The 23,503-nt window shown below is 50.8% G+C and overlaps 2 protein-coding genes across 9 annotated transcripts in view; both read right to left on the reverse strand.

The window, feature by feature from the left end:
- The window catches only part of LOC119566362 (zinc finger and SCAN domain-containing protein 2), a 558,782-nt gene that overhangs the window by 73,346 nt on the left and 461,933 nt on the right, over window positions 1-23,503 (reverse strand). The gene's annotated exons all lie outside the window — the stretch shown is intronic.
- On the reverse strand, window positions 8,724-20,892 carry LOC102937677 (zinc finger protein 189). Of its 7 annotated transcripts, none has more exons than XM_043549215.1 (8): window positions 20,670-20,892; window positions 17,634-17,734; window positions 15,065-15,875; window positions 14,798-14,939; window positions 13,457-13,548; window positions 13,073-13,199; window positions 12,723-12,836; window positions 8,724-12,379 (listed from the first exon to the last, which is right to left on the reverse strand). In XM_043549215.1, exons 3-8 carry the CDS (start codon window positions 15,134-15,136, stop codon window positions 10,827-10,829), a joined length of 2,100 nt encoding a protein of 699 aa, XP_043405150.1. In that variant the 5' UTR covers window positions 15,137-15,875; window positions 17,634-17,734; window positions 20,670-20,892; the 3' UTR covers window positions 8,724-10,826. The 7 variants fall into 7 exon arrangements, with proteins under 7 accessions (XP_043405150.1, XP_043405149.1, XP_037755006.1 ...); XM_043549214.1 differs by having other exon boundaries at window positions 20,635-20,892; XM_037899078.2 differs by lacking the exon at window positions 15,065-15,875 and having other exon boundaries at window positions 20,670-20,890.

The raw sequence follows: 23,503 nt of genomic DNA on the forward strand, positions 1-23,503 counted from the left end.
GCATAACTGCCTCATGTTTAATTATTCTTACCTAACACTGTGCAGGGAGCTGCTCTGCCCTTCCCCCCGTGACCCATCTCCTCAGAGGCACCTGCGCCGGGTCGGGGGGAGAACATGGGGCTGAACTCTGCGCCCCCCAGTTGGGGATTGCCAACCCTCCAGGATTGGCCTGGAGTCTCCAGGAATTCAAGATTACTCTTTAATTAAAAATTGTCATGTGATGAAACCTCCATGAATAGGTCCAACCAAAATTGGCAACCCCCAGACACACACACACACACACACACACAGACAGCCCAATGTCACAGACACCACCGGGTTCGGAGGACTCGCTCAGGAGGGCTCGGTCCATAGGGATGGATTGCTCGGGTCTCACCCGAGGGCGTGCAGGCAGGTGTCACCTGGCCTGAATGGGCTCTGCCCTGACATCTATTGATGAGCTGGGGGAAACGACTTCAGGAGCAGCCTGAGTTTGCACAGACATGCCGGCTCTGCCTGGACGCGCAGCCTGATAGAGCTGCTTTTTCAGAATGATCCATTTCAGACGGCGTTGGGTTTCAAATCATACTAGTGCAGGGGTGAGATGTGCCAAGCCAAGCAAGCTGCAGAAAGAGCCAAAGAAGCTCACCACAGCTAAGCTAAGGCAAAAGTGGACAAACTTAAGCTTGAAATCCAAAAAGCAATGGAAGAACAGCAGAAACTGTATCATCTGGAAAGTCCAGTTTATAACAATGCTAGTATGTTGTATGACTCTGAGCAATTGCCTGTGTTTAACCAATTTTGCTATGACCAGAGAGAGGTTGTCTCTAACCTGGGGAAGGTGAAAAATAGCTGTTTGTGCAAAAAAGCAATTTATATGTGAATGAAGTTTCTGAAGGTCTGTCTAGTATCTCAGAAGTGAATCTGAAATTAGATAAAGCACAAAGAGAGTTCATTTATGGGGGAAATGTTTCTCTAGAGCAGCTTAAAGTTGATGATCAGGTTAAAGCCCTAATTAAGGAAGAAAAGGGTAGATTTTTTTATGAGTGATGGATTGCTGGCAACTGAAGTTTGTAAAAATGAAGTTTGTAAAAGTGAGCCTGACCCAGGTAGAAGTGATTTGCTTAAAGTAGCTCAGTATAATGTGGAGAATAGCAGTTTATCTGTTGGGAGTGGCAACTTGCCTGTTAAGGACACTTTCCCACGCCACTACAGTATTAATTCTGCTGGCATCATTGCGGTACATAGCATTGCAGCACGAGGACCAGTCTGTATCCAAAATCTTGCAGCATCTGCTCCCTTGACACCTCTGTTACCCTCACAAGACTGATATCACATCGGGTCACCTACGGGAGACGGTGGAAGTTTTCATTACAAGTGCTCACACTGCAAACAATAGAGCATGTGATCCTGCGCCCATTGTGATTTCCAGGTCCCTCAACCAGTTTTCCTAACATACTGGTGGTTTGGGTGGCAGGGATGGGCATTGACCTCAGAATCTGCAAGTCCAGGGTGCCTGATACCATCAGCTTTAAGGGAAGCGGGGGTCCTGTGTTCTCATGGCTGCCCCACGCCCCTCCCCCTGAGCTGCCTCAGACAAAGACCAGTATTTGGGAGAGTTAATGCTGGTCCCTGGTAATCAAGCACTGCCCATGTTTCCCACAAGTTGCAGCACAGGGCCCATTGCCCTTGCCGCTAGGTCACGCTCACCTTGGCAGGAACAGCAAACCGGTTCACTGAATAGCTAAGGATACAGATTACGTTCTGGCTTGCACTTCAGTGTAATAAGGGGAGTGATTTTTAAATAGTAACTTTGTACTAGACACTGGGTATGCACTGACAGAGTTTGCCTTCTGCTTTGCATGCCTTACAGTGGAAAGCTTGGCCTTCAGCGCAGCCTCCACACTGGCGGAGAGGCTCTCACAGAACATACAGAGAGGAGGCACAAAAATGATAACAAGACTAGACAAAATGCCTTACAGTGAGGGACTTAGAGAGCTCAATTGGTTTAGCTTTTCAAAAAGAAGATTGAGAGGTGATTTGATTACAATTTAAATGCTTTTATGGAGAGAAAAACCCAGCTCCTAAAGGGCTGTTTAATCTAGTGGAAAAAGGTAGGGCCACCACCAATGACTGCAAGCTGAAGAAAGCTAAATTTGAATTAGCAATTTGTGCTAATTTAGCACAAAAATTAGCAATTATTTGTGCTCGGCCATCTCATGGTAGCCATCAATTTGCTTTTGCAAGCGATACAACTCCCGGACAGACAAGGTCATAACTCGGGGAGCCTGCCACGGCGGGTCTCGACAAAGCCTTAACAAAGAGGGAATACATTGTACACAGCAGCAGCAAAAAATAAGCCCAAAAATCCCAAATACAGCATAACCGAAAAGTTGCGGCAGCCATCCTAGAGAGGGCAGCCAACCCGTAAGCCAATTCCAAAAGCCCTCAAACCCCAGATCTTGGCGTATGTGTGCCGTAAGATTGGCCAATTCGGCCAGTCTAGTTTCTATGGAACGACTATTATCAGTTAAATTAAAACAACACATATGCTGAAACGTGGAACAGCCTAGATGATGTTTCAAGAGCAGAAAATCAATGGCTGCTCTGTTATCTAAAACTGCATCCCTTAATTCGTGCTGCTCCGTGTTAAGTAGGGCAATTGGCTGGGATGTTGTATTAATCGCCTTTGCCGCAAAACACGCCAGGGCATTTAAAGTTCTTGCTGTATAAGTGGCAAGCCCGGGGACCCCAACAATAGAGGCCGCTAAGGCAGTATACTCAGAGCGGCTGAGAAGATTGACATCTGCTACACAATCTTCTGAGAGGGGTGTATTTCTTTTACTGCGCTTTTGGCCAGCAAAAGGCAAAATGAGTGTCATTCTACTGAGGCAACAAAGGGTGCCATCGCTCAGATTTGCAGGAATATAACTAAAGGAACGTGAGCCGCAGGTAAAAAATTACCCTGATGGTAGGATGATATGGCCATAATTGTACGAAACATTCACGGCATGGGAACAGTTTAAAAAAGGTTGAGAAATTTGCCGACAGCCTAAGGGCACCTTTGCACTAGTGCAATTGACCACACGCGCACAGGTGACATTGTTGGCCCTGGCCAGATACAGTGTGTGGAGGGATATGGCTGTTTGGGGCAAAGTGTAGTTGGCCGGGCCCCAATTAGCCATGCTAGAGTACTGGGAAGAGAGGTTCGCGTAAGCAGCGAGCATCGTCTCATTCCCTATTTCCTCAGGGTGATGACATACTGGAATAAGGCATGTACCTAACAGTTCTCCGGCTGCTACAGAATCAGATAAACAAAAGTGGGTAACGTTTGCTATTGAAGCCAATTTTTCCCATAAATTATATGTCATTCGGGCCCGTAACGGAGAAAGCGCTCCCGAACCAACCCCTACAGGAAACAAAAGGCACACAATCAATACAGAATTAGCAGTGATTTGGGCGAGAATTGCCACAAACAGAGTCTCAGGAGTCTCTGGCTGTTGGTTGGCTGTCAGTCCTCGTTGAGCCGCGGCGACCAATGCTTTTACTGCTCCCCATGTCACGGGCTGGCTTGGGACACTACGTCTCCTCCGTCTCCGTCCCGCCATTGTGGACCCAGGAGGCACCGCGTTCTCCTCCAAGGTCAGCTGAAACTCCGGTATGGGGTTCGATAGCCCCTGGTGCCACGCCATGCTGTTTCAGTGCCGGTCGCACACACTGGGCCGGAACCCACAACGGTCCCGCAGGGGGAAACACAGCGGCATATCCCCGACCCCAAGTGATTAAAGGCACTGGGCCCAACCATTGCGGATCGGGCAGCTGATGGTAATAGACACGCGGTCTTTCCAGTACCTCGGATTTGTGAAAATGCCGATCCGCAGGGGTCTGCTGATCTGCATTCAGCGTTAAATTATTTAAAGTAAACAAAAGGACATGCAATTGTTGCTGAATGTCTCCTAAGGTTCGGAGACGCAGCTCCCCTTGTTTTAATTGTTTGTTGAGCAAGGTTTTTAGTGTGCGATTTGCACGTTTAACAATGGCTTGGCCCGTGGAATTATAAGGGATCCCGTGTTTTAGATGGACGTTTTATTGGGCACAAAAGGTGGATAGGGCTGTGGAGCAATAGGCTGGGGCATTATTCATTTTTATCTGGCTCGGGCGACCCATAACAGCAAAACAGGCTAGCAAATGGTGGATAACTTTGGAAGTGGCCTCCCCATGCTGTGGGGTCTCCCAGAGAAATCCAGAATAGGTATCAATGGAGACATGTAAAAACGAATAGGGGCGGAGTTGTGGCACGTGAGTGACATCCATTTGCCACAGCTGATTCGCCGTGGTACCTCTGGGGTTAACGGCATAAGAAAAGGTAGGGGCAGCAGCGGCACAGTGGGGGCAGGAACGAACAATAGAACGTGCATGATCAGCAGGAATGTGAAATTGTCGGGCCAAAACAGAGGCAGACTGATGAAAAAAAGAATGGCTTTCAATGGGGTCAGAAAAAAGGGAATTTACGTGACCACGTAACGCGCGATTGGCGCGCACATTGTACTCAGTGAGTAGCCCAGGTAGAGGGGTATGACTGCGAATATGAGCAACAAAATAAGGGAAATTACGAGAGGTGAGGAGATACTGTAAGGACAAAAATAGGCGAAGGAGGTCCACATCGATCTGAGGGGTAATGAGGGCAAGGGGTAAATGATCGATTACCTGATAAACATAATGCGTGTTCACAATTAGATTAAAGGGACAATCAGCAAAAAGTTGAAAGGCCAAAATAACAGCAGCTAATTCTGAGCGTTGTGCAGAACGCTGAGGCAGCGTAAAATGAGAATGCCAACGAGGGGGGTCACTTAATTGATAGGTGACAACACCGCGATGTGGAGAGCCATCAGTAAAAAGAGTGATAGCTGAAACAATAGGTCGAGAGCGGCTAAGACGATGTACGATTAGTGGCACCTTTTGTGTAATTACCAACCGAGGATTTTTTGGGGGATTATAAGAGATCTCTCCTACATAATTACAAAGAGCAACTTGCCAAGCCAAGGAGGTGTGATACAAGGAATCAAATTCACTACATGATAAGGGGAAAACAATGGCAACTAAATCAGTGCCCGCGAGTTGCACTGCACAGTGGCGGGCTTTACGAACAAGGTCAGACAGGGCATTTAAATAAGGATAAATGTTTCGAGGAGGAGTGGAAGACAAATATATCCACTCTATGATAGAGACGGCCATGTCTGTACGAGGTACAAACAGAGCCGCAGTAGGCGTATGAGGGGTGGCAAGGAGAACCAACCGCAGGGGACGAACCTCAGTGAGTCTATCCACAAACTGCTGACTCAACACTGCATTGATCTGTCGAATGCAGGCAATGTGCTCTTCAGTGATGGCAATAACTGCGCCCGGTGCCCGAGCTCCCCGTAGGAGCTCGAACAACGGCTGCAGCATCGATGTGGGGAGACAGAAGTAGGGTCAAATCCATTTTAAATGACCCAAAATTTGTTGTAATTTAACAAGGGTTAGGGGTTGGGGTAGGACCACTTCCGGGCGAACAGGGGCAGCATAGGTTTGTAAAACCTTATGTCCGAGATATTGGTAGGGATAAGAGCGTTGGATTTTTTCTGGTGCCACTAACAGGCCATCGTGGCCGAGAATCTGAGACAAATATTCAAGCTGTTGTGCCGTGACCTGGGGACCGCTAAGCAAAATATCATCCATATAATGGTAGACCTTTAGTGTGGGGTATCGGGCACGAAAAGGGGCGAGGGCCCGATCCACAAAAAGTTGACACAAGGTTGAACTATTTTGCATTTTTTGGGGCAAGACCTTTCACTGATACCTTTGAGAGGGTCGCTGATTATTATATTCTGGCACCGTAAATGCAAATTTTTCGCGATCTTGTGGGCAAAGGGGGATTGTGAAGAAACAATCTTTTAAATTTAACACACAAAGCTGATCGGTTTGAGGAATTAAATTCGGGTTTGGCAACCCAAACTGCAAAGGACCCATGGGTTGGATGCGTTTATTTATTTTTTTTAAGTCATGTAACAGCCTCCATGCACCAGATTTTTTTTTAATAATGAACAGCGGGGTGTTCCAAGGACTAGTGGAGCTCTCCAAGCGCTGTGCATGCAAATGTTGTTGCACAAGTGAATGAAGCGCTTTCAGTTTTTCGAGGGGGAGGGGCCACTGGTCAATCCACACGGGCTCTAAGGATTGCCATACCAATGGCAATGCGGATGGCAAGGTGGGTGAGGGAGGGTTTTGGGCCATTATATATTAATATCGAGGGGGTGTCCAGCTTTACAAGTAAGTCACGGCCCCAGATATTGAGGTGGACAGGGAGCACAAAAGGGCGGATTGTAGCAAGGGCACGGCCTCCTGTATTAGAGACCGTGATCCAAGACAAGCTTTGGCGCCCGGGTTTGCTACCCCCAATCCCCCACAACTCTTTAGAAGGAACTGTTGGCCAGCTGACCGGCCACTCCTGATCACGAATCACCGTAACGTCAGCTCCAGTGTCCACCAGCCCTGTAAAAGGAACATTATTTAAGAGAAGTGTTAACTGAGGTTTCGAGGGGCGGAGCGACATTGTTAGGGCAACAAGTGAAGAGGACGTGTTGTGAGGCGGCAACTGAGACAGCGTCGATCCAAAGCCGTCCCCGCCCCAGGCCCGTTCCTCTGCGGCTGGCACCTGATAGGGGACTAAAATCAACTGTGCAATTGACCGTCCATGCGGGAGCAACTGCGGAAGATGGGTCCATACCTGAACTTTAATAACACCGGTGTAATCGGCGTCAATGACCCCTGGGATGACAAAAAAACCCTGTTTCCCAGCATGTGAGCGAAGGAGAACCAGACCCACAAACCCAGTAGAGAGAGGTCCTGTCACCTGTGTAGGTATGGCGCAAACCTCCCCCGGCAACCGAAAATCAGCATCCTCCTGCATAATCAAATCAAGCCCAGCACTTCCGGCAGTTGCCGCCCTCATGGATTCTATGGATTTTAAGGCAGAGGGACAGTCATCTGAGTGGGGAACACCCCCGTTTGGTCCTGGGTTCGGGGGGGACCCGTCGTGCAGTTTCCCGACCCGCTACGACACTGATTAGCCCAGTGATAGTCCTTCCGACACTTGGGGCACTTCTTTGAAGGGCGAGCGGGCGCCGTCGATGAGCGGCACTCCCGCTGAAAGTGACCCTCCTTACCACAGCAGTAACAACGCTTCCCCTCCTTTCTGCTTTTCCGCAGGGCGGCAGCCAGAACTCCAGCTTTATGTGCTTGAGTTCCGATGTTGTGGCACGCCCGCAGCATGTCCAACAGCTCTAGAACTCCAGAGGCTTGTGCCGCCTGGAGAGCACGGCAGCAATCCTCGTTCCATTTTCAACTGCCATTTTTAACAGGATCTCCTGAGCTGCCGCAGGGTTATCCACCTGTCGGAGGATAGCCTCCTGCAATCTGTTGGTAAAATCCAGAAAGGACTCTGATGCACCCTGACGGATACTGGCAAAGCTTTTGGTAGGCTTGCCTGAATCCGGGACCTTCCGGAAGGCATGCTGGGCGCAGGCGGAAATAATGGGGAAGACAGCCTGAGGGAGTTGAGACTGCATCTGAATGGTAGCAAATTTGGCCCTCCCCTGCTAACTGCTCATAAATGACACCTTGCTCTCTATATACCTGGGCTTGGCGTTCCGCCATCTGCCGATACTCACTAAGCCAAATAACATACTGACTGGGTGTCAGCATCATGTGCAAAAGCGCTTTCCAGTCTTCAGGGACCAGGGTGTACCCAGTACCTAGACCTTCAAGGAGACCACATACATACGTGCTAGTAAGGCCGAACTCGCGAATCACTTTCTTTACCTCTCGGATCACCGAGTAAGGCAAACTGACCCAGTTTGCAAGTTGGTTGCCCTGGCCATCATCCTGCCAGGTCACCGGACAAACTGAGACCAGATCAGCTAACTCCTCTGCTGTAATATCTGAGTGAATCTTCGCTGTGTGAACCATTTGTTGCACCAGCGAAAGCCCCTGAGCAGACGCAGACGACCCCCCGGGGGGCCCCGGAGCATGGGGCCCCCGGGGGGACGGTGATCACACACCGGCTCCAGAGGGGAAGACAAGGGAGGCAGCAGTAATTGAAGCACTGGGGGCGAAGCAGGAGGAGGGATGGCTGCAGGAGCGGACGGGAGTGGTGCGATCGGCAGCCTCTCTATTGGTGCGGGAGAGGGCCCTTCTGAGGCGAAACGCTGTATTGCGTCACGGCAGAGGTGCCAGGCATGTAAAGCCTGCACGGGCGCCCGAGGCTCTTTGTGCAATGTCTGGCCCAACCACTCCCAGTCCGCTAGCTTAAGGGTTCCGGCATCAGGGTACCACGGGCATTGGGCATTCACCTCCTGTAGCAGGAGAGTGAGTTCTCGAGTGGGGCAATCATGCTGAGCCTTACGCAGCAAATATTGTAGCTCATTGCGGTGTTGCACTTGCAAAGCAGAGAGGGAACTTCCCATACTTACCACGACGAAAAAGTACTCACCGGGATCCGCGAAGCGGATGAGTGACGTGTCTGGAACCCTTGCCGGGCGAGGTGAGTGCTGAGGGCCCCACGTTGGGCGCCAGCTGTTGTGGTTCAAATGCAAGACAGACAAAGCTTTAAGCAAGCAAGCAGGCTGGTCTGCCGTGTCGGCTTTCCACCCTCTCTTTTATTCTTCCTCCACTCATGGGCATTACATACTCCAACAGCAAAAGGAAACAGCAAAAGGAATAATATGACTTTAATTAATATTCTTATTTACCAGCTTCTGTCTACTACATTCCTTGCTCTCGGGCCTTGAGCCCAGTCCTGGGAGGCTTCCCACGGTTCATGTCCTTGGAAGGAGCAGTGTGTGCACTGCTCCTACACAACACTCAGGGTATGCCCTGAATGTTTCCTAGTGCATGAACCTTGCATGAACCCTTCATGCCCCAGTTGTTTACAGCCTAGTTACTTCCTATTTCTGTTAGTACCACTCCATGTCCCTTACTCAGCAAAACATCTAGTACTTCCAATTAATGGTTAAAACATCTGCAAACAGATCAGTCTCAGTACCTCTCCATTCCTTATTTCACCAGCAAGCATTGCAATCTGTCACACATATCCTTTATACATTTTGCATAGCTGCAAAGCCTTAGGGGCCTTTAGTTCATAAGCTAACAAATCACACTCAGGCTTAACCAGCTGTAAGTTATACGGGGCATTTTCTGTTTTCCAGTTCATACCCAGCACTCTGCCCAACTGTGTTTTTAGGAGTAAATTGTGAAACATTTTGGGCAGCAATTCCATGCAGGATGAGCAGCAGGTCCCTGCACCAAGGATTATGGGTATTTTTTCAGACACTGTCAGTGGACTCTGGAATGCACAGCTCAGGGAGGAAGTAGGACTTGCATTACTAGTTACACTGGCACAGTTAAGGGTACCTGCCACACAGGAAAAATCACGATGTGCCTAACCCCTTACAAGAGCCATGGAATAGACTGATGCTGGGGATGGAAGATCCAGGTGATGATGCACTCGGCATCCCATTATTAATCATATGCCTTTGACAGTGAGCTGAATCTTTAGCCAACAGTGCTATAGCCCATTAGTGCATAGTAGAAAGCTGCTGTAGGGGTGGGGCAAGGCTGACTTACTCCTGTTCACCTGTTACCTTGAAAACTGCTCTCGCTAAGAGCTTGTCTACATGTGGAATTTAACTGGCATAAAATATACCAGTATCATTATACCTCTGTAACGCCCCATGTTGACACACTTATTCACAGGAAGTTATGCCATTATAACCATACTTGCAAAATTATACCAGTAAAACTTCCAGAGTAGATAAGTTTAAAAAACACAGTTGCCTCAGTGCCAAATACAGAGGTAAAATAACCTCTCTGTTCCTACTTGAGATTCCCCTGTTTATGCATCTCAGGATTGCATGAGTTCTTTTGGAGACAGCATCGTACTGGGAGTTAATATTCAGCTGATTATCCACCACAAACCCGAAATCTTTTTCAGAGTCCCACCTTCCCAGGATGGAATCCCCCATCCTATAAGTATGGCCTACATATTTTGTCCTAGATGTATACATTTAGCCACATTAAAATGCATACTGTTTTCTTGTGCCCAGTGTGCAAAGTGATCCAGTTCACTGTTAAATCAGAGACCTGTCCTCATCATTATTTACCATCCTCTGGTTTAGAGTGTCATCTGCAAATTTTATCAGTGATCATTTTATGGGGTTTTTTCCAGGTCATTGATAAAAATGTTACAAAGCAGAGAATCAAGAACTGATCTCTGCAGGACCCCATTAGAAACACACCTGCTCAATGAGGATTCCCTGTTTACAGTTACATTTTGTGACATCTCAGTTCACCAGGTTTTAATCCATTTATAGAGTGCCATGTTAAAATACCCGTGTCTTCACAATGTGCGGAGGACGCCATTTTGTTCTACACAATGGCATCCTCCCTGTGTGTTCAGGGGCCGGATGGAATCGTCCCACTGGCACAGCCAGTCAGGAAGTCATATTCAGGGCTCACATGGGAATGCAATCCATGCGTTGCATCCAGAGATGGCATACCGCTGTGCAACTTCCAAAATTCAACTCCACTGCCTTGAAATTCTCACTAACCATCCCCCCACCCCACCGAAAGATCAGTTCCTCTCTTCATCAGCTTTGTCCTCCTCCGATCATCAAAAATAAGCCAATACTATCCACCCATCCACCTTAAGCCTTGTATTTTAGAAGTGTCTCACCAGAATTAAAAAACAAACAAACAAACAAACCAACCAACCACTCCACTGTTTTCTACCATTGCGATTGTAGATCTATTTAATCTGAAGCTACATTTGCGGTGTGGGGTTTCTTTTTCAAGTGCAGTTTTGCCAAGTGTTGAACAAGGTTTGATTTGTGATTGAAGCCTTTCCCACATTCAGTACATTTGTGAGGCCTCCCTCCGCAGTGCATTAACTCATGCTGGGAAAGGGAGAACTTCTGACGAAAGCTTTTCTCACACTGGGTGCATTTATAGGGCCGCTCCCCAGTGTGGATCCTCATGTGTTTATGTAGGGTTTCTTTCCGCCCAAAGCCTTGCCCACATTCAGTGCATTTAAAAGGTTTAGCTCCTGTGTGGGTTTTACGGTGAGTACAAAGGACCCCTTTCAGTCTGAAGCTTTTGTGACAGTCAGGACACTGATAGGCTCTCTCTCCTGTGTGGATTGTCTGATGGGAAGCAAGGTGCAAGTACTCTCTGAATTTTTTCCCACAGTCAGTGCAACTGTAGTTTTTCTCCTCTTTGTGGATCCTTTCATGTCTGCTGAGTGACGATCTGCAGTTAAAGCTCTTTCCACAGTCGGCGCATACATGGGATCTCTCTCCTGTGTGTTTTTTCTGATGCCATCGGAGGTGCGAGTTGTGGTAATAGCTTTTCCCACACTCAGCACAGCTGTAACGTCTCTCTTTGGGACGGACTTTCTGATGCACTGCTGAGTTTCTACTGAAACTTTTCTGATCACTACTTGTACTCGGTTGTGCTCCCTGACTAGTGCTCTGGTGGCCAATGGGGCAGTTCGGTTTCTTGAAAATTTGTTTATGTTGAATAGATACGCTGCCTCTCTCCCCTTCCGGGGTCCCATGCTGCCTTCGTGCAGCTCCCGCACTTCCACAGGCTTCTCCCCACTCAAGACTCTGAGGTCTCCCCAACAACATCCTGTCCTGCTCTGCTCTCACAAGCCCTTCCTTCTGGGGATTCTTGTCCCTGTTCTCACTCACCATCCCATCATTAAACCCTCTAGACACCTCTCCTGAATGGATTCTCTGATGCTGAATAAGTCTGTCTTTTAGGATAAAGAGCTGGCCACAGTCTGGACACTTATGGGGTCTCTCTGACTTGTGGACCGTGTAACAATGAAGAACAAGGCTTGTCTTATGTCTGAAGCTTTTTCTGCATTCATTACATTTATAAGGTCGCTCCTCTGGGTGAATTCTCAGATGTATCTGAAGGTTTTCTTGTCGAGAGAAGCCTTTGCCACACTTATAACACTTGTAGACACTTTTTTCTGCACCAGTTTGCTGACAGTGCTGAATAAGGAGCGAACTGTTACTGAAACCTTCCCTCTGTTCATTGACAGTATTTGGTGTCTCCCCCATAAGGGTTACCGGTTGGGCGCTGGTGTCCTTGGATTTCCTCAAACCTCTTTTGCTGTGAGTGGATTTACTCCTGCCTGAAGGGTCTCCCCTCTGCCGTCCTGCCCTGCCATGACTCTCACTGGCATCTGCCCCGTCAGGGCACTGTAGTCTCCCTGAAAACATCCTGTGAATCTTCACTCTCACAGCCCCTTCCTGCTGGGGACTCTCCTCCTTGTTTTCACTTGCTGTCCCGGTACCTGTTGGGAGAGAGAATCCAGATGGGATTCATTCCATGTGCTGGGGAAAGGGGGGGCAGAAAAGGGATTGGTCACCGATAAGAGAACCTGACAGGTAGGAAGTAAATTCCCCAAATCTTTCCACAGAAGGAAAAAGGGGTCAGTTCTGCCTCAAAGTCCCACCTGAGCCCTGAGGAAAAGGCTTCTGCCAGGGGTCAGGCAGAACGAGTGGGAGCCACGAGTGACACCTGCCAGGAGGACAGGGCACAATAGCGAGTCAGATGAGGACTCAGTGGGTTTGCTGGAATCCCAGCTTTTCCCTCAGTCCCAGATGGTTTCTCAGTTGGTGTCACTCATTCCTCACCTGTCGTAGTGCCTCTTGGGATTTCCCTTTCCTCAGAGCCCTGGAGATCTGGGAACCATGGCTCTTCCCCTCGCTCCACCTGGGACAGCACATCTGGTTTAGCAATAGGAAATCCTGTTTATTGGAAAGAGGTACATGCATCACAACATGTCAAATATTTATCGATCACTTAACAACAAAGAACAGCAAAGAAAATCTTGGAATGAAGGGGAAAAGACATAATTCATATAGGTTGTCAATTATTCATGAAACCCCCTTTGGCAAGCAGATTGTCTGGTGGGAAATGGGCTGTGTTCCTTATACGAGATTTAGGCCATGTCTACACTACGGGGACGATAGCAACTGCTCACCCAATGAGAGGAGAGTCTCGTAATTCTCCTTCATGACATCTCTGTAGAGTTCCCTCTGCTTTTCATCCAAAAGAGCCCATTCATCTTCAGAGAAGTACACGGCCACCTCCTCAAACGTCACTGGCATCTGAAATGACACGTGTCCTCCACTCAGCACCTGCCTGCTCTGGCCACAATGCCACCACTCAGACACAAGCTGAGCAGCAAAGGGCAGAGCCATCACTGTCAGTGCAGCATTGTGGGGGAACGAACCCCATTTCCCACTATCCCAACCTCCTCCACACAGCAAGAGATGCCAGACTCAGCCTGCCCTCAAAGCTCCCCATCCCGCCAGAACTCAGCCCCAGCTCAGGCCACTGAAGCAAGCACCATTTCACAACTCACCATAAAGCCAAACCTACGGAGCAAGGCCACCATATCGTGGTCTCCTTCATTCCCCTTATCATGAGGAACAAACAAATAAGGCACAGGAAGATCTAAAGGATGATAAAGATACCATTAGAGGGACCCACACAGACACATGTGCTCCTGGACCTTACGACTCTACTAGGAACAGGGACCTACCCGCTCTCCACATGCCACGAGACAACCAAATACTGTTTTGATGATTTCACAAAAGAATAAATGGACACAAATCAGGAATTATAACATTCAAAAACTGCTAGGAAAACACTTCCGTCTCCCTGGTCACTCAATAACAGACTTAAAAGTGGCAATTTTTCAACAACAAAATTTCAAAAACAGACTCCTATGAGAAACTGCTGAACTGGAATTAATTTGCAAACTGGACACCATCAAATTAGGCCTGAATAAAGAGTGGGAGTGGATGGGTCATTACAAAAACTAATTTCCCCCTACTGTTACTCACACCTTCTTGTCAACTGTTTGAAATGGGCCACCCTCATTACCACTACAAAAGTGACTTTTCCTCCCTTGGTATTCTACTGTTAATTGAATTGTCTCATTAGCACTGACCCCCCCACTTGGTAAGGCAACTCCCGTCTTTTCATGTACTCTGTGTGTAGATAGATAGAGACAGAGAGAGATAGAGACAAGATGGCCGATGTTACTCTGGTGGGTCCTGCGCTTTTCTTGGCGGGGAGCTAAGATGCCACCCCTTGCCCCTGTTCTTGGGGCGTCAATGGCCCCGCTAGTGGCCCAGTAAGGTGGTAAAGGAGGGAAGCGGGAGAGGGGTCTGGGTTTGTTCCTCACTCTGAGCCCCGGCCCCTCTCAACCCCTGCGGGTTCTTACCCTCTTCCCCCTTGGGTGGGGTACCTGCAGTCCTTAGATGCTGGGGAAGGGAGTCTACCTCCCATACTGGGCAGGGTCCCCCTTACTTCAGTTCTCTGATTTTCCAAGTCTCACAGCACACCTCCAATCTCCAGTCCTCTCCTCTTCCCCTGTCTGCCTGAAGCAGGGGGTTTTATTAGGTTCCTAACAGGGCCTTAATTGACTGCAGGTGCTCCAATTAACCTGCAGCCACCTTCCCTCGTCTACAGGGAACCACACCTTAATTAGCCTTGAGTTTACATATTTCCCCTCTAGCACTCTCACACTGCTCCCTGGCCCTCTTGTATCACAATATATATACCTGCTACTTTAGTTTCCACTCCATGCATCTGATGAAGTGGGTTCTAGCCCACAAAAGTTTATGCCCAAATAAATCTGTTAGTTTCTAAGGTGCCACAAGGACTCCTCGTTGTTTTTGCACACACAACTTATTACCTAGTTGCCGTGAATACTGCAGCTTCTCTCTGAGGTCACAGCTCAGTTGTGGTCCTGGGTGGTGGAAGATCTGAGACGTTGAATTGGACAGGGGCTCCATCATCTCAGAAATCCCTTCTCTTCCAATCACACAAACTGAAACCTGGGAAATACAGACGTTGTTAGCTCTGTGTGAGGTACAAAGTTTCCATCTGAGGGTCAGTGACAAGTGCCTCTCAGATTCTCTACTAAACAGAGTTATTGAAAGCCGATGGGCCTGCCACACACATGAAAGGAGCTCTGAGTCCCCTCACATTTCCATCTTCCAGTTTTCACCAATATCAGTTGGATTCTGCCCATTGATGACTAGAAGAGATCCCTCCGTTTTGTATTTCTTCCTTGTAGCCTTCTGCCCAAACCAAGCCTTCTTCCTTCCTGTGCTGCTTTTTTCTTCCTAGTGAACCCTTTCTGAACTCAGGTGATGTTACCTCAGTTCTGCCTTTTATTTGACTGATCACGGCACCTCGGAATATCAGATCACAATTGCACTACTGCAGGTAGATGGCTCTTTTTATGATTTTTAATGAACATTATTATTATTTATTTCTGTTACCTTAGAGCTCAGGACTTTTAATCATGGGGCAAGACCCCATTGTATCAGGCACTGAAAAAGGACACAACAAAAAGACAGTCTTTACCCGCAAAGAGCTTCGCTTGTAACATAATCCTTCTACATTTCAGGGGCATCACTCAAACGTTTTACAATTTTCTCATGAGTATGAATTTACAGAATTTTATTGAATGGCAACCTTTTTGTTTGAACTTGTACCAAATCCAGATTTAACTGTTCCTTTTTCAAGACGCTTAAGGGATTTGAAATGTAAAGTACTCCATAAGGCTTTCATTTCAACTATATGCCTTATTCCATTTTCCTTTAGCTGTAGAGAGTATTCAAGAGGGGGGAGGAGGAAACCCTGACAAGCAGTCTTTTTGATATTGTTATGGATGGTAACAACATTCCTTTTTGGGGGGGAAAGAGAAGCAGTTAGTTGAAATGGGCTGGAGCTGTTGCTTCTGTTGTTAGAGTCTGATCTCGTTTCTGTGAAGACAAAACCAGACAAATGCACAGAAAAAGGGAGAGGAAAGAACAGCAAAGATAGAAAATGCAGTTCTGTCTCGCATGCTGACTCGCAACTCTGCTGTTGTAGAAACAGGGGGGAAAAGGTACTTGGTTGTATTGCAAGCTTTGCAAATTCCTCATCCCAAAATTGGGATTTTCAAATCTTATTGGATTAGATGCTACAAAAAATCACATTTCAACCTTTCGAGTGTTAATAAAGATAAGAACTTACAACTCATTTGATTTGTACCTAAAACAAACTTAAAACTGATGTTGATCTCTGTCTTCAGATTTTTAGAAACAGACTAGCTCTTGTCACATTTTTTGCTCAAAGTCCAGATTGGGGAAAGATTGAAAATCTTTCCCCCCCACCCCCCTACTCCTCTTGCCTTTTTAGAGCTGCACATTTACATAAATGGTGAAAATGTCACGCACAAGTGGTTAAACTTGCTGACTAGCAGAAATTTTAGCCCTCGTGTCATTTTTACCCCTGTATATTTCCTCCTTTTAAAAAGAAGCAACCAACTAATGTTCTTTGGAATCATTTTTGCATCCATGAGCCATTTGCTACACCCAAAGGTAGTAAAATACTAAAATGGCATTTTAGTCTATGATAGACCTTGCCCACATTTCACAGCCACTGAGGCAAATTAGCCCATCCCATAGTCTAATTCGAACCACTAGAACTGTGCTGTTTCACATAACAAAATCCACCACCAACACGTTGTTTTGTTTTTCCAATCACAAAAATCTTGAGGGTTGCAATAGCCCTTTCCGATGGTTTGAAACTCAATATACAGCCCTGAATTAAGCTGCCATTCAGTTAAAAAATGTTATCTAAGCAGAAGTTTGCTTTAGCAATTTAACCTTTAACAATTTAAAACACTTTATCACTTTTGCATTTTGCTTAAAAGTTATTACCAGTTAGAGAAACTACAAAAGAAAACGAGAAACAAAGCATTTGTACAAAGATTTTAAAACCAGTAATAACTATCAAACAAAGTTATAAAAACCTCTGATTTTTTAAACAAGAACATAAGCAGATGGCTTTGCATGCTCAGACAAAACAAGCTCAAACACACTTGGATAACAATTGGTAGTTTGCCAGAGTTTTCAGTTACTGAGTATGTACGTTAACCTTAACCAATTTTGGTCCACTGATTTCTGATCCCATACCCCTGTTGTTTATCAGACACGATCGAAACACAATCCTAGATTTATAGGATTTACAAATCTCATTTGATTAGATGCTATCAAAATCACAGTTAAACCTTTCAGAGATTAACAAAGCTAAGAATTTACAACTCACTTCATTTGTAGCTAAAACAAACTTAAAACTGAGGCTGTGGCTTAAAACTTCCCCCACTGATTTCTGATCCCACATTCCTCTTGTTTACCAGTCATGATCTTGACACACTCTGAGTTAGATCAGCAGGCATGTTTGTTGGGAGTAACCCAATCTGTCTGTCTCCCTTTCAAACAGTTTCCCATTAGCATTTGTTATAGGTGTCTGGAACATTTTATAAATTTTTAGCCATTTTTCCACAGTTGGGGTAGGCCTATCTGACCCCAGTTATTACAACAGGTATACATGTAATGTAGCATGTATTACCACCGGGCCTCGGCAGTTTACCCATGGACCACAACTCCATTCTGCTAGACACAGCAGTGTGAAATGCAAGTTTGGATGTAAATATCACTAGGCAGAATGGTGACTAAAAGGAAATAAGCACGTACAGCTTTCTTTCTTTCAGAGTCCAGCCATGAACTCTGGCGGTTCTTCTTACTGTTGCTGAGTCTCTGAGTTGATGGACTTTCTTCTTGGTGGTTTCTAGAAACTGGAAAACAGAGATTCTAGTAGGGTAAAATACTTCTGTAACTCAGAAAACGCCTATTAAACAAGGGACCCACGGCTTGTCAACTATAGTTGGTTTTCAACCAATTGCACCAAAGAAATTATTTCTTCACAGGCTTTCTTTCATTGGAACCTTTGACCTTAAAGCTGTTGCATGTCTGAATTAATGACTCAAGATTGGAATTATTTAATCTCAGATTATTCATCAGAGATTAGTACAGCACTATACGGAAAGAAATAGCTACATTACCACCCTTTCTTGTCTGTCTAATTGCTGACGTGTCTGTCCTGCATCTGGAAGGGATGTGCAGTCTTCACTCTGCCAACTAAATTTCTGTATCAATTTGATTAGATAGGGTTTCAGACAAAGGAAACCTCGTTGCCAAGCATATTCTGCCAGAAACATATGTTGCAGTGTCATTTCTATATATTCTCAGTTTATCTGATTTATGTGTGAAGACATGGTTAGAGAACAGCTGGGAGGACTAACAATTCTTTAAGATAGTATCTCTCAGTGGATCCTTCTTACCCCACCATTATTCTTCCCTGTTGATTCCCCAACAGGAAACATCTGCTATAACAATCATCCCTTGCTGGCAGCCACTCTGACAATTTTTCCTAACATACTTAATTAACGTTAGGAAAAACAAGTAAATATGCACATACACATGTCCACATCACTGTAATTTATTTATGATGGGGTTTTTTTATTTGCAAACTCGGTAATAAAAATATTGTACAATTGTCTCTATTCTTTACTGGACCTAAACAGAATAGAAACAAAACTAATGTGCTTTGCATGTTCTTCTTGTCTTTTGTTGTTGTTGTTGTTTCTTTTGCTTTTTTAGTTGTCTAAAAGACTTTTTTAGTTGCTAGCTAGTAAGTCTGCTCCTGTGAAAAGTGATATTTGTATGTTTGTTAAAATCACTTTTCACAGAAGCAAACTTTCTAGCTAACTGGGAGGCAGTGAAAAGCGCTATTAACAAACATAAACATTTCACTTTTCACAGCAGATTTACTCAGCCCCAGCAAGCTGTGGGACAAATTAAGACCTGGATGGGACGGTGGGTAGGGAGGCAGTGGCAGCCAGGGAGGATGGGGGGTGGGTGAGGGGCCAGGAGAAGCAGCAGGGGCCAATGGCAATGGGTGGGGTTGAGCACGGTGCCCAAAGCCCCGTGGCTGGGGACTGGGGCCAGAGGACGCAGCAGGGTCCGGGGTGATGGAGGGCGATGAGCACTGGGCCAGAGCCCAAAGCCCCATGGCTGGATCCTGGGGTCCCACAGCCAGAGGCCAGGGCCTGGGGACGGAGCCCGCTGCTGTGAGGCCAGAGCTTGGGGATGGAGGAGGCAGTGGGGGCCAGGGATGATGGTCAGGGGGTGGTGAGCCTGGGGACAGAGCCTAAAGCCCCATGGCTGGATCCCAAGGCCCCACAGATGGAGCCCGGAAGACAGAGCCCGCCGCTGCCTGGCCAAAGGCCGGGGCTGGAGGACGCAGCGAGGATCAGGGGGGTGACCCCAGGGCCAGAGCCCAAAGCCCCACACACAGATCTTGGAGCCCCGTGACCAGAGCCTGAGGCCGGCGCCAGGAACAGAGCCCGCTGCCGCGCAGCCAGAGCCCAGGGATGGAAGAGACAGCGGGTGACCAGGGGTGACAGGCGGGGGCTGAGAGGGGTAGATCCTGGGGCTGGCACCTGCTGCCACGTGGCTGGGGCCAGATCCTGAAGCCGCACAGCCAGAGCCTGGGGGATGGAGTCTGCTGCCATGTGACCGAAGCCCAGGGCCAGAGGAGGCAGTGGGAACCAGAGACGATGGGGGAGCGATGAGCCCAGGACCAGTTGACGGAGCATGCCAAAGCCCCATGTCTGGAGCCGGCCACCTGTCACTGCAGGGCTGAAGTCGAAAGCTCGAGCCCCACCGCCCCTAGGAAAGTGGGGAATTCACACCAGCTGCCCACTCCTCTGGCATTTCTGGCTCCAGAAGGGGGCAGGATCCAACCCCTGCTGGGGGTCCTGGGGGAGGGGTCACTGCTTCGCGCCCCCAATCACTGCCCAGGAGGCTGTGGCCCCAAGAAAAGACCCTGGTGGCCCCTCCATCTGAGAAACACTGGTGTAACTAGCGTCATTTGAGGAGGTGGGGCAGCCATGCTGGCAGAAAACCTCCTCCTGTCGGCGTACGCGGTGTCTCCACGCACAGGCTCTGGTGGCCAAGGCTCTGTGGTGGAGACAATCGCAGCATCTCCGTCATCAGGGCAGTCGTCCTATTTGCCTGGTCAGCGGCAGAAATAAGAAGTAACGGTGCGATGGATGCACATGGCTCAACGTCTTCCTTCCTTTTCTCAGCCGACTGCTGTACATTGCTACACAGGCCTTTTAAAAAAGCGTAACTTGAATTTAGGAGAACTGAATCTGAGCTTTGCCTTATACCAGGGTGGCTTACTCCCTTTTCCGTATAAGCACCTTTGTAATAAAATAATTATATCCACATGCTGGGCTGGGGGCACTGGACCGCTTTAAAGGCAGGGGTGGTTGAAGCACGACACCTTGTGTGTGTGGACAAGGCTCCCGCTGCACCGGGCCTTTCGCTTCTACCCTACCAAGGCTTTTTGTCAAGCGTTGTTTTGCGGGACAGTTGCTGGCCGGGTTGCAGGGGCCCCTCCCGGGCGTTGCGTGCTCAGACCTCCCCTCTTTGCACCCCGGAAACCGGCTGCGTGGGGAGGAGCCTGCAAGGCTCAGCTGCAGAGACCCCCCCACGCCCCGTGCTCCCCGGGAGCTGGCTGGGCTGGGTTCAGGCTCTGCTCCCCGTGTCCTGCCACGGCTCGGCCCCCGGCAGAGCTCTCTCGCCGGGGCAGCTGGTCTCTCCCGCCCTGCCCCGGTCCCCGGCTCACCGCGGGGGGCGGGAGGTGGCTCCCGGGGCTCTCACCAGCGGCGATCCCGGAGTGGCGCCCGCAGCCAGACGCGGGCCGGGCTCGCTGAGCTGCCGGAGGAAACAAGCGCCGCCGAGGAGGGGAAGTTCCGCCGCTATTCGCTTCCCCCGACCCCCTGGCCGGGGCGCCGCGGCGGGGGCGAGAGGCGGGGGCGGCAGGGTTGTATCAGGTTTGGGGGTGCCCAGAGCCGGTCCGAGTCCTGCCCTCACACCGCACTCCGCCTGCATGCTGATGCGCGTAACAAAATGAATGGGGTGGGGCAGAGGGTTGGGGTGCGGGGGTGAGGGCTGCGGCTGAGGGGTGTGGATGGGGCAGAGGGTTGGGGTGCAGGGGTAAGGGCTGCGGGGTGGGGCTGAGGGGGTTGGGGTGTGATTGGGGCAGAGGGTTGGGGTGAGGGCTGCGGGGTGGGGCTGAGGGGTTTGGGGTGTGGGTGGGGCAGAGGGTTGGGGTGCGGGGGTGAGGGCTGCGGGGTGGGGCTGAGGGGTTTGGGGTGTGGATGGGGCAGAGGGGGTGTGGGTGTGAGGGATTTGGGGTGTGGATGGGGCAGAGGGTTGGGGTGAGGGCTGCGGGCTGGGGCTGAGGGGTTTGGGGTGTGGGTGGGGCAGAGGGTTGGGGTGAGGGCTGCGGGGTGGGGCTGACGGGTTTGGGGTGTGGGTGGGTCAAAGGGTTGGGGTGCAGGGGGTGAGGGCTCTGGCTGGGGGTGCGAGCTCTGGGGTGGGGCTGGGGATGAGGGGTTTGGGGTGTGGGAGGGGCTCGGGCTGGGGCAGAGGGTTGGGGTGCGGGGGTGAGGGCTGCGGGGTGGGGCTGAGGGGTTTGGGGTGTGGGTGGGGCAGAGGGTTGGGGTGCGGGGGTGAGGGCTGTGGGGTGGGGCTGAGGGGTGTGGGTGGGGCAGAGGGTTGGGGTGCGGGGGGGTGAGGGCTGCGGGGTGGGGCTGAGGGGCGTGGGTGGGGCAGAGGGTTGGGGTGCGGGGGGTGAGGGCTGCGGGGTGGGGCTGAGGGGTGTGGGTGGGGCAGAGGGTTGGGGTGCGGGGGTGAGGGCTGCGGGGTGGGGCTGAGGGGTTTGGGGTGTGGATGGGGCAGAGGGGGTGTGGGTGTGAGGGATTTGGGGTGTGGATGGGGCAGAGGGTTGGGGTGAGGGCTGCGGGGTGGGGCTGAGGGGTTTGGGATGTGGGTGGGGCAGAGGGTTGGGGTGCGGGGTGGGGCTGAGGGGTTTGGGGTGTGGGTGGGTCAAAGGGTTGGGGTGCAGGGGGTGAGGGCTCTGGCTGGGGGTGCGAGCTCTGGGGTGGGGCTGGGGATGAGGGGTTTGGGGTATGGGAGGGGCTCAGGCTGGGGCAGAGGATTGGGGTGCGGGGGTGAGGGCTGCAGGGTGGGGCTGGGGATGTGGGGTTCAGGGTGCAGGAGGGGGCTCAGGGCTAGGGCAAAGGGTTGGGCTGCGGGGGTGAGAGCTGCGGGGGTGAGAGCTGCGGGGTGGGGCTGAGGGGTGTGGGTGGGGCAGAGGGTTGGGGTGCAGGGGTGAGGGCTGCAGGGTGGGGCTGAGGGGTTTGGGGTGTGGTTGGGGCAGAAGGTTGGGGTGCGGGGGTGAGGGCTGCGGGGTGGGGCTGAGGGGTTTGGGGTGTGGATGGGGGTGTGGAGGTGAGGGTTGCGGGGTGGGGCTGAGGGGTTTGGGGTGTGGATGGGGCAGAGGGGGTGTGGGGGTGAGGGCTGCGGGGTGGGGCTGAGTGGTTTGGGGTGTGGATGGGGCAGAGGGTTGGGGTGAGGGCTGCGGGGTGGGGCTGACGGGTTTGGGGTGTGGGTGGGTCAAAGGGTTGGGGTGCAGGGGGTGAGGGCTCTGGCTGGGGGTGCGAGCTCTGGGGTGGGGCTGGGGATGAGGGGTTTGGGGTGTGGGAGGGGCTCGGGCTGGGGCAGAGGGTTGGGGTGCGGGGGTGAGGGCTGCGGGGTGAGGCTGAGGGGTTTGGGGTGTGGTTGGGGCAGAGGGTTGGGGTGAGGGCTGCGGGGTGGGGCTGACGGGTTTGGGGTGTGGGTGGGTCAAAGGGTTGGGGTGCAGGGGGTGAGGGCTCTGGCTGGGGGTGCGAGCTCTGGGGTGGGGCTGGGGATGAGGGGTTTGGGGTGTGGGAGGGGCTCGGGCTGGGGCAGAGGGTTGGGGTGCGGGGGTGAGGGCTGCGGGGTGGGGCTGAGGGGTTTGGGGTGTGGGTGGGGCAGAGGGTTGGGGTGCGGGGGTGAGGGCTGTGGGGTGGGGCTGAGGGGTTTGGGGTGTGGATGGGGGTGTGGGGGTGAGGGTTGCGGGGTGGGGCTGAGGGGTTTGGGGTGTGGATGGGGCAGAGGGGGTGTGGGGGTGAGGGTTGCGGGGTGGGGCTGAGGGGTTTGGGGTGTGGATGGGGCAGAGGGTTGGGGTGCGGGGGTGAGGGCTGCGGGGTGAGGCTGAGGGGTTTGGGGTGTGGTTGGGGCAGAGGGTTGGGGTGCGGGGCTGAGGGCTGCGGGGTGGGGCTGAGGGGTGTGGGTGGGGCAGAGGGTTGGGGTGAGGGTGAGGGCTGTGGGGTGGGGCAGAGGGGTTTGGGGTGTGGGTGGGGCAGAGGGTTGGGGTGCGGGGGTGAGGGCTGCGGGGTGGGGCTGAGGGGTGTGGGTGGGGCAGAGGGTTGGGGTGCGGGGGCTGAGGGCTGCGGGGTGGGGCTGAGGGGTGTGGGTGGGGCAGAGGGTTGGGGTGCGGGGGTGAGGGCTGCGGGGTGGGGCTGAGGGGTTTGGGGTGTGGATGGGGCAGAGGGGGTGTGGGTGTGAGGGATTTGGGGTGTGGATGGGGCAGAGGGTTGGGGTGAGGGCTGCGGGCTGGGGCTGAG

This window comes from Chelonia mydas, chromosome 6 (genome assembly GCF_015237465.2).
Source record: "Chelonia mydas isolate rCheMyd1 chromosome 6, rCheMyd1.pri.v2, whole genome shotgun sequence".
NCBI classification, from domain to species: domain Eukaryota; kingdom Metazoa; phylum Chordata; order Testudines; family Cheloniidae; genus Chelonia; species Chelonia mydas.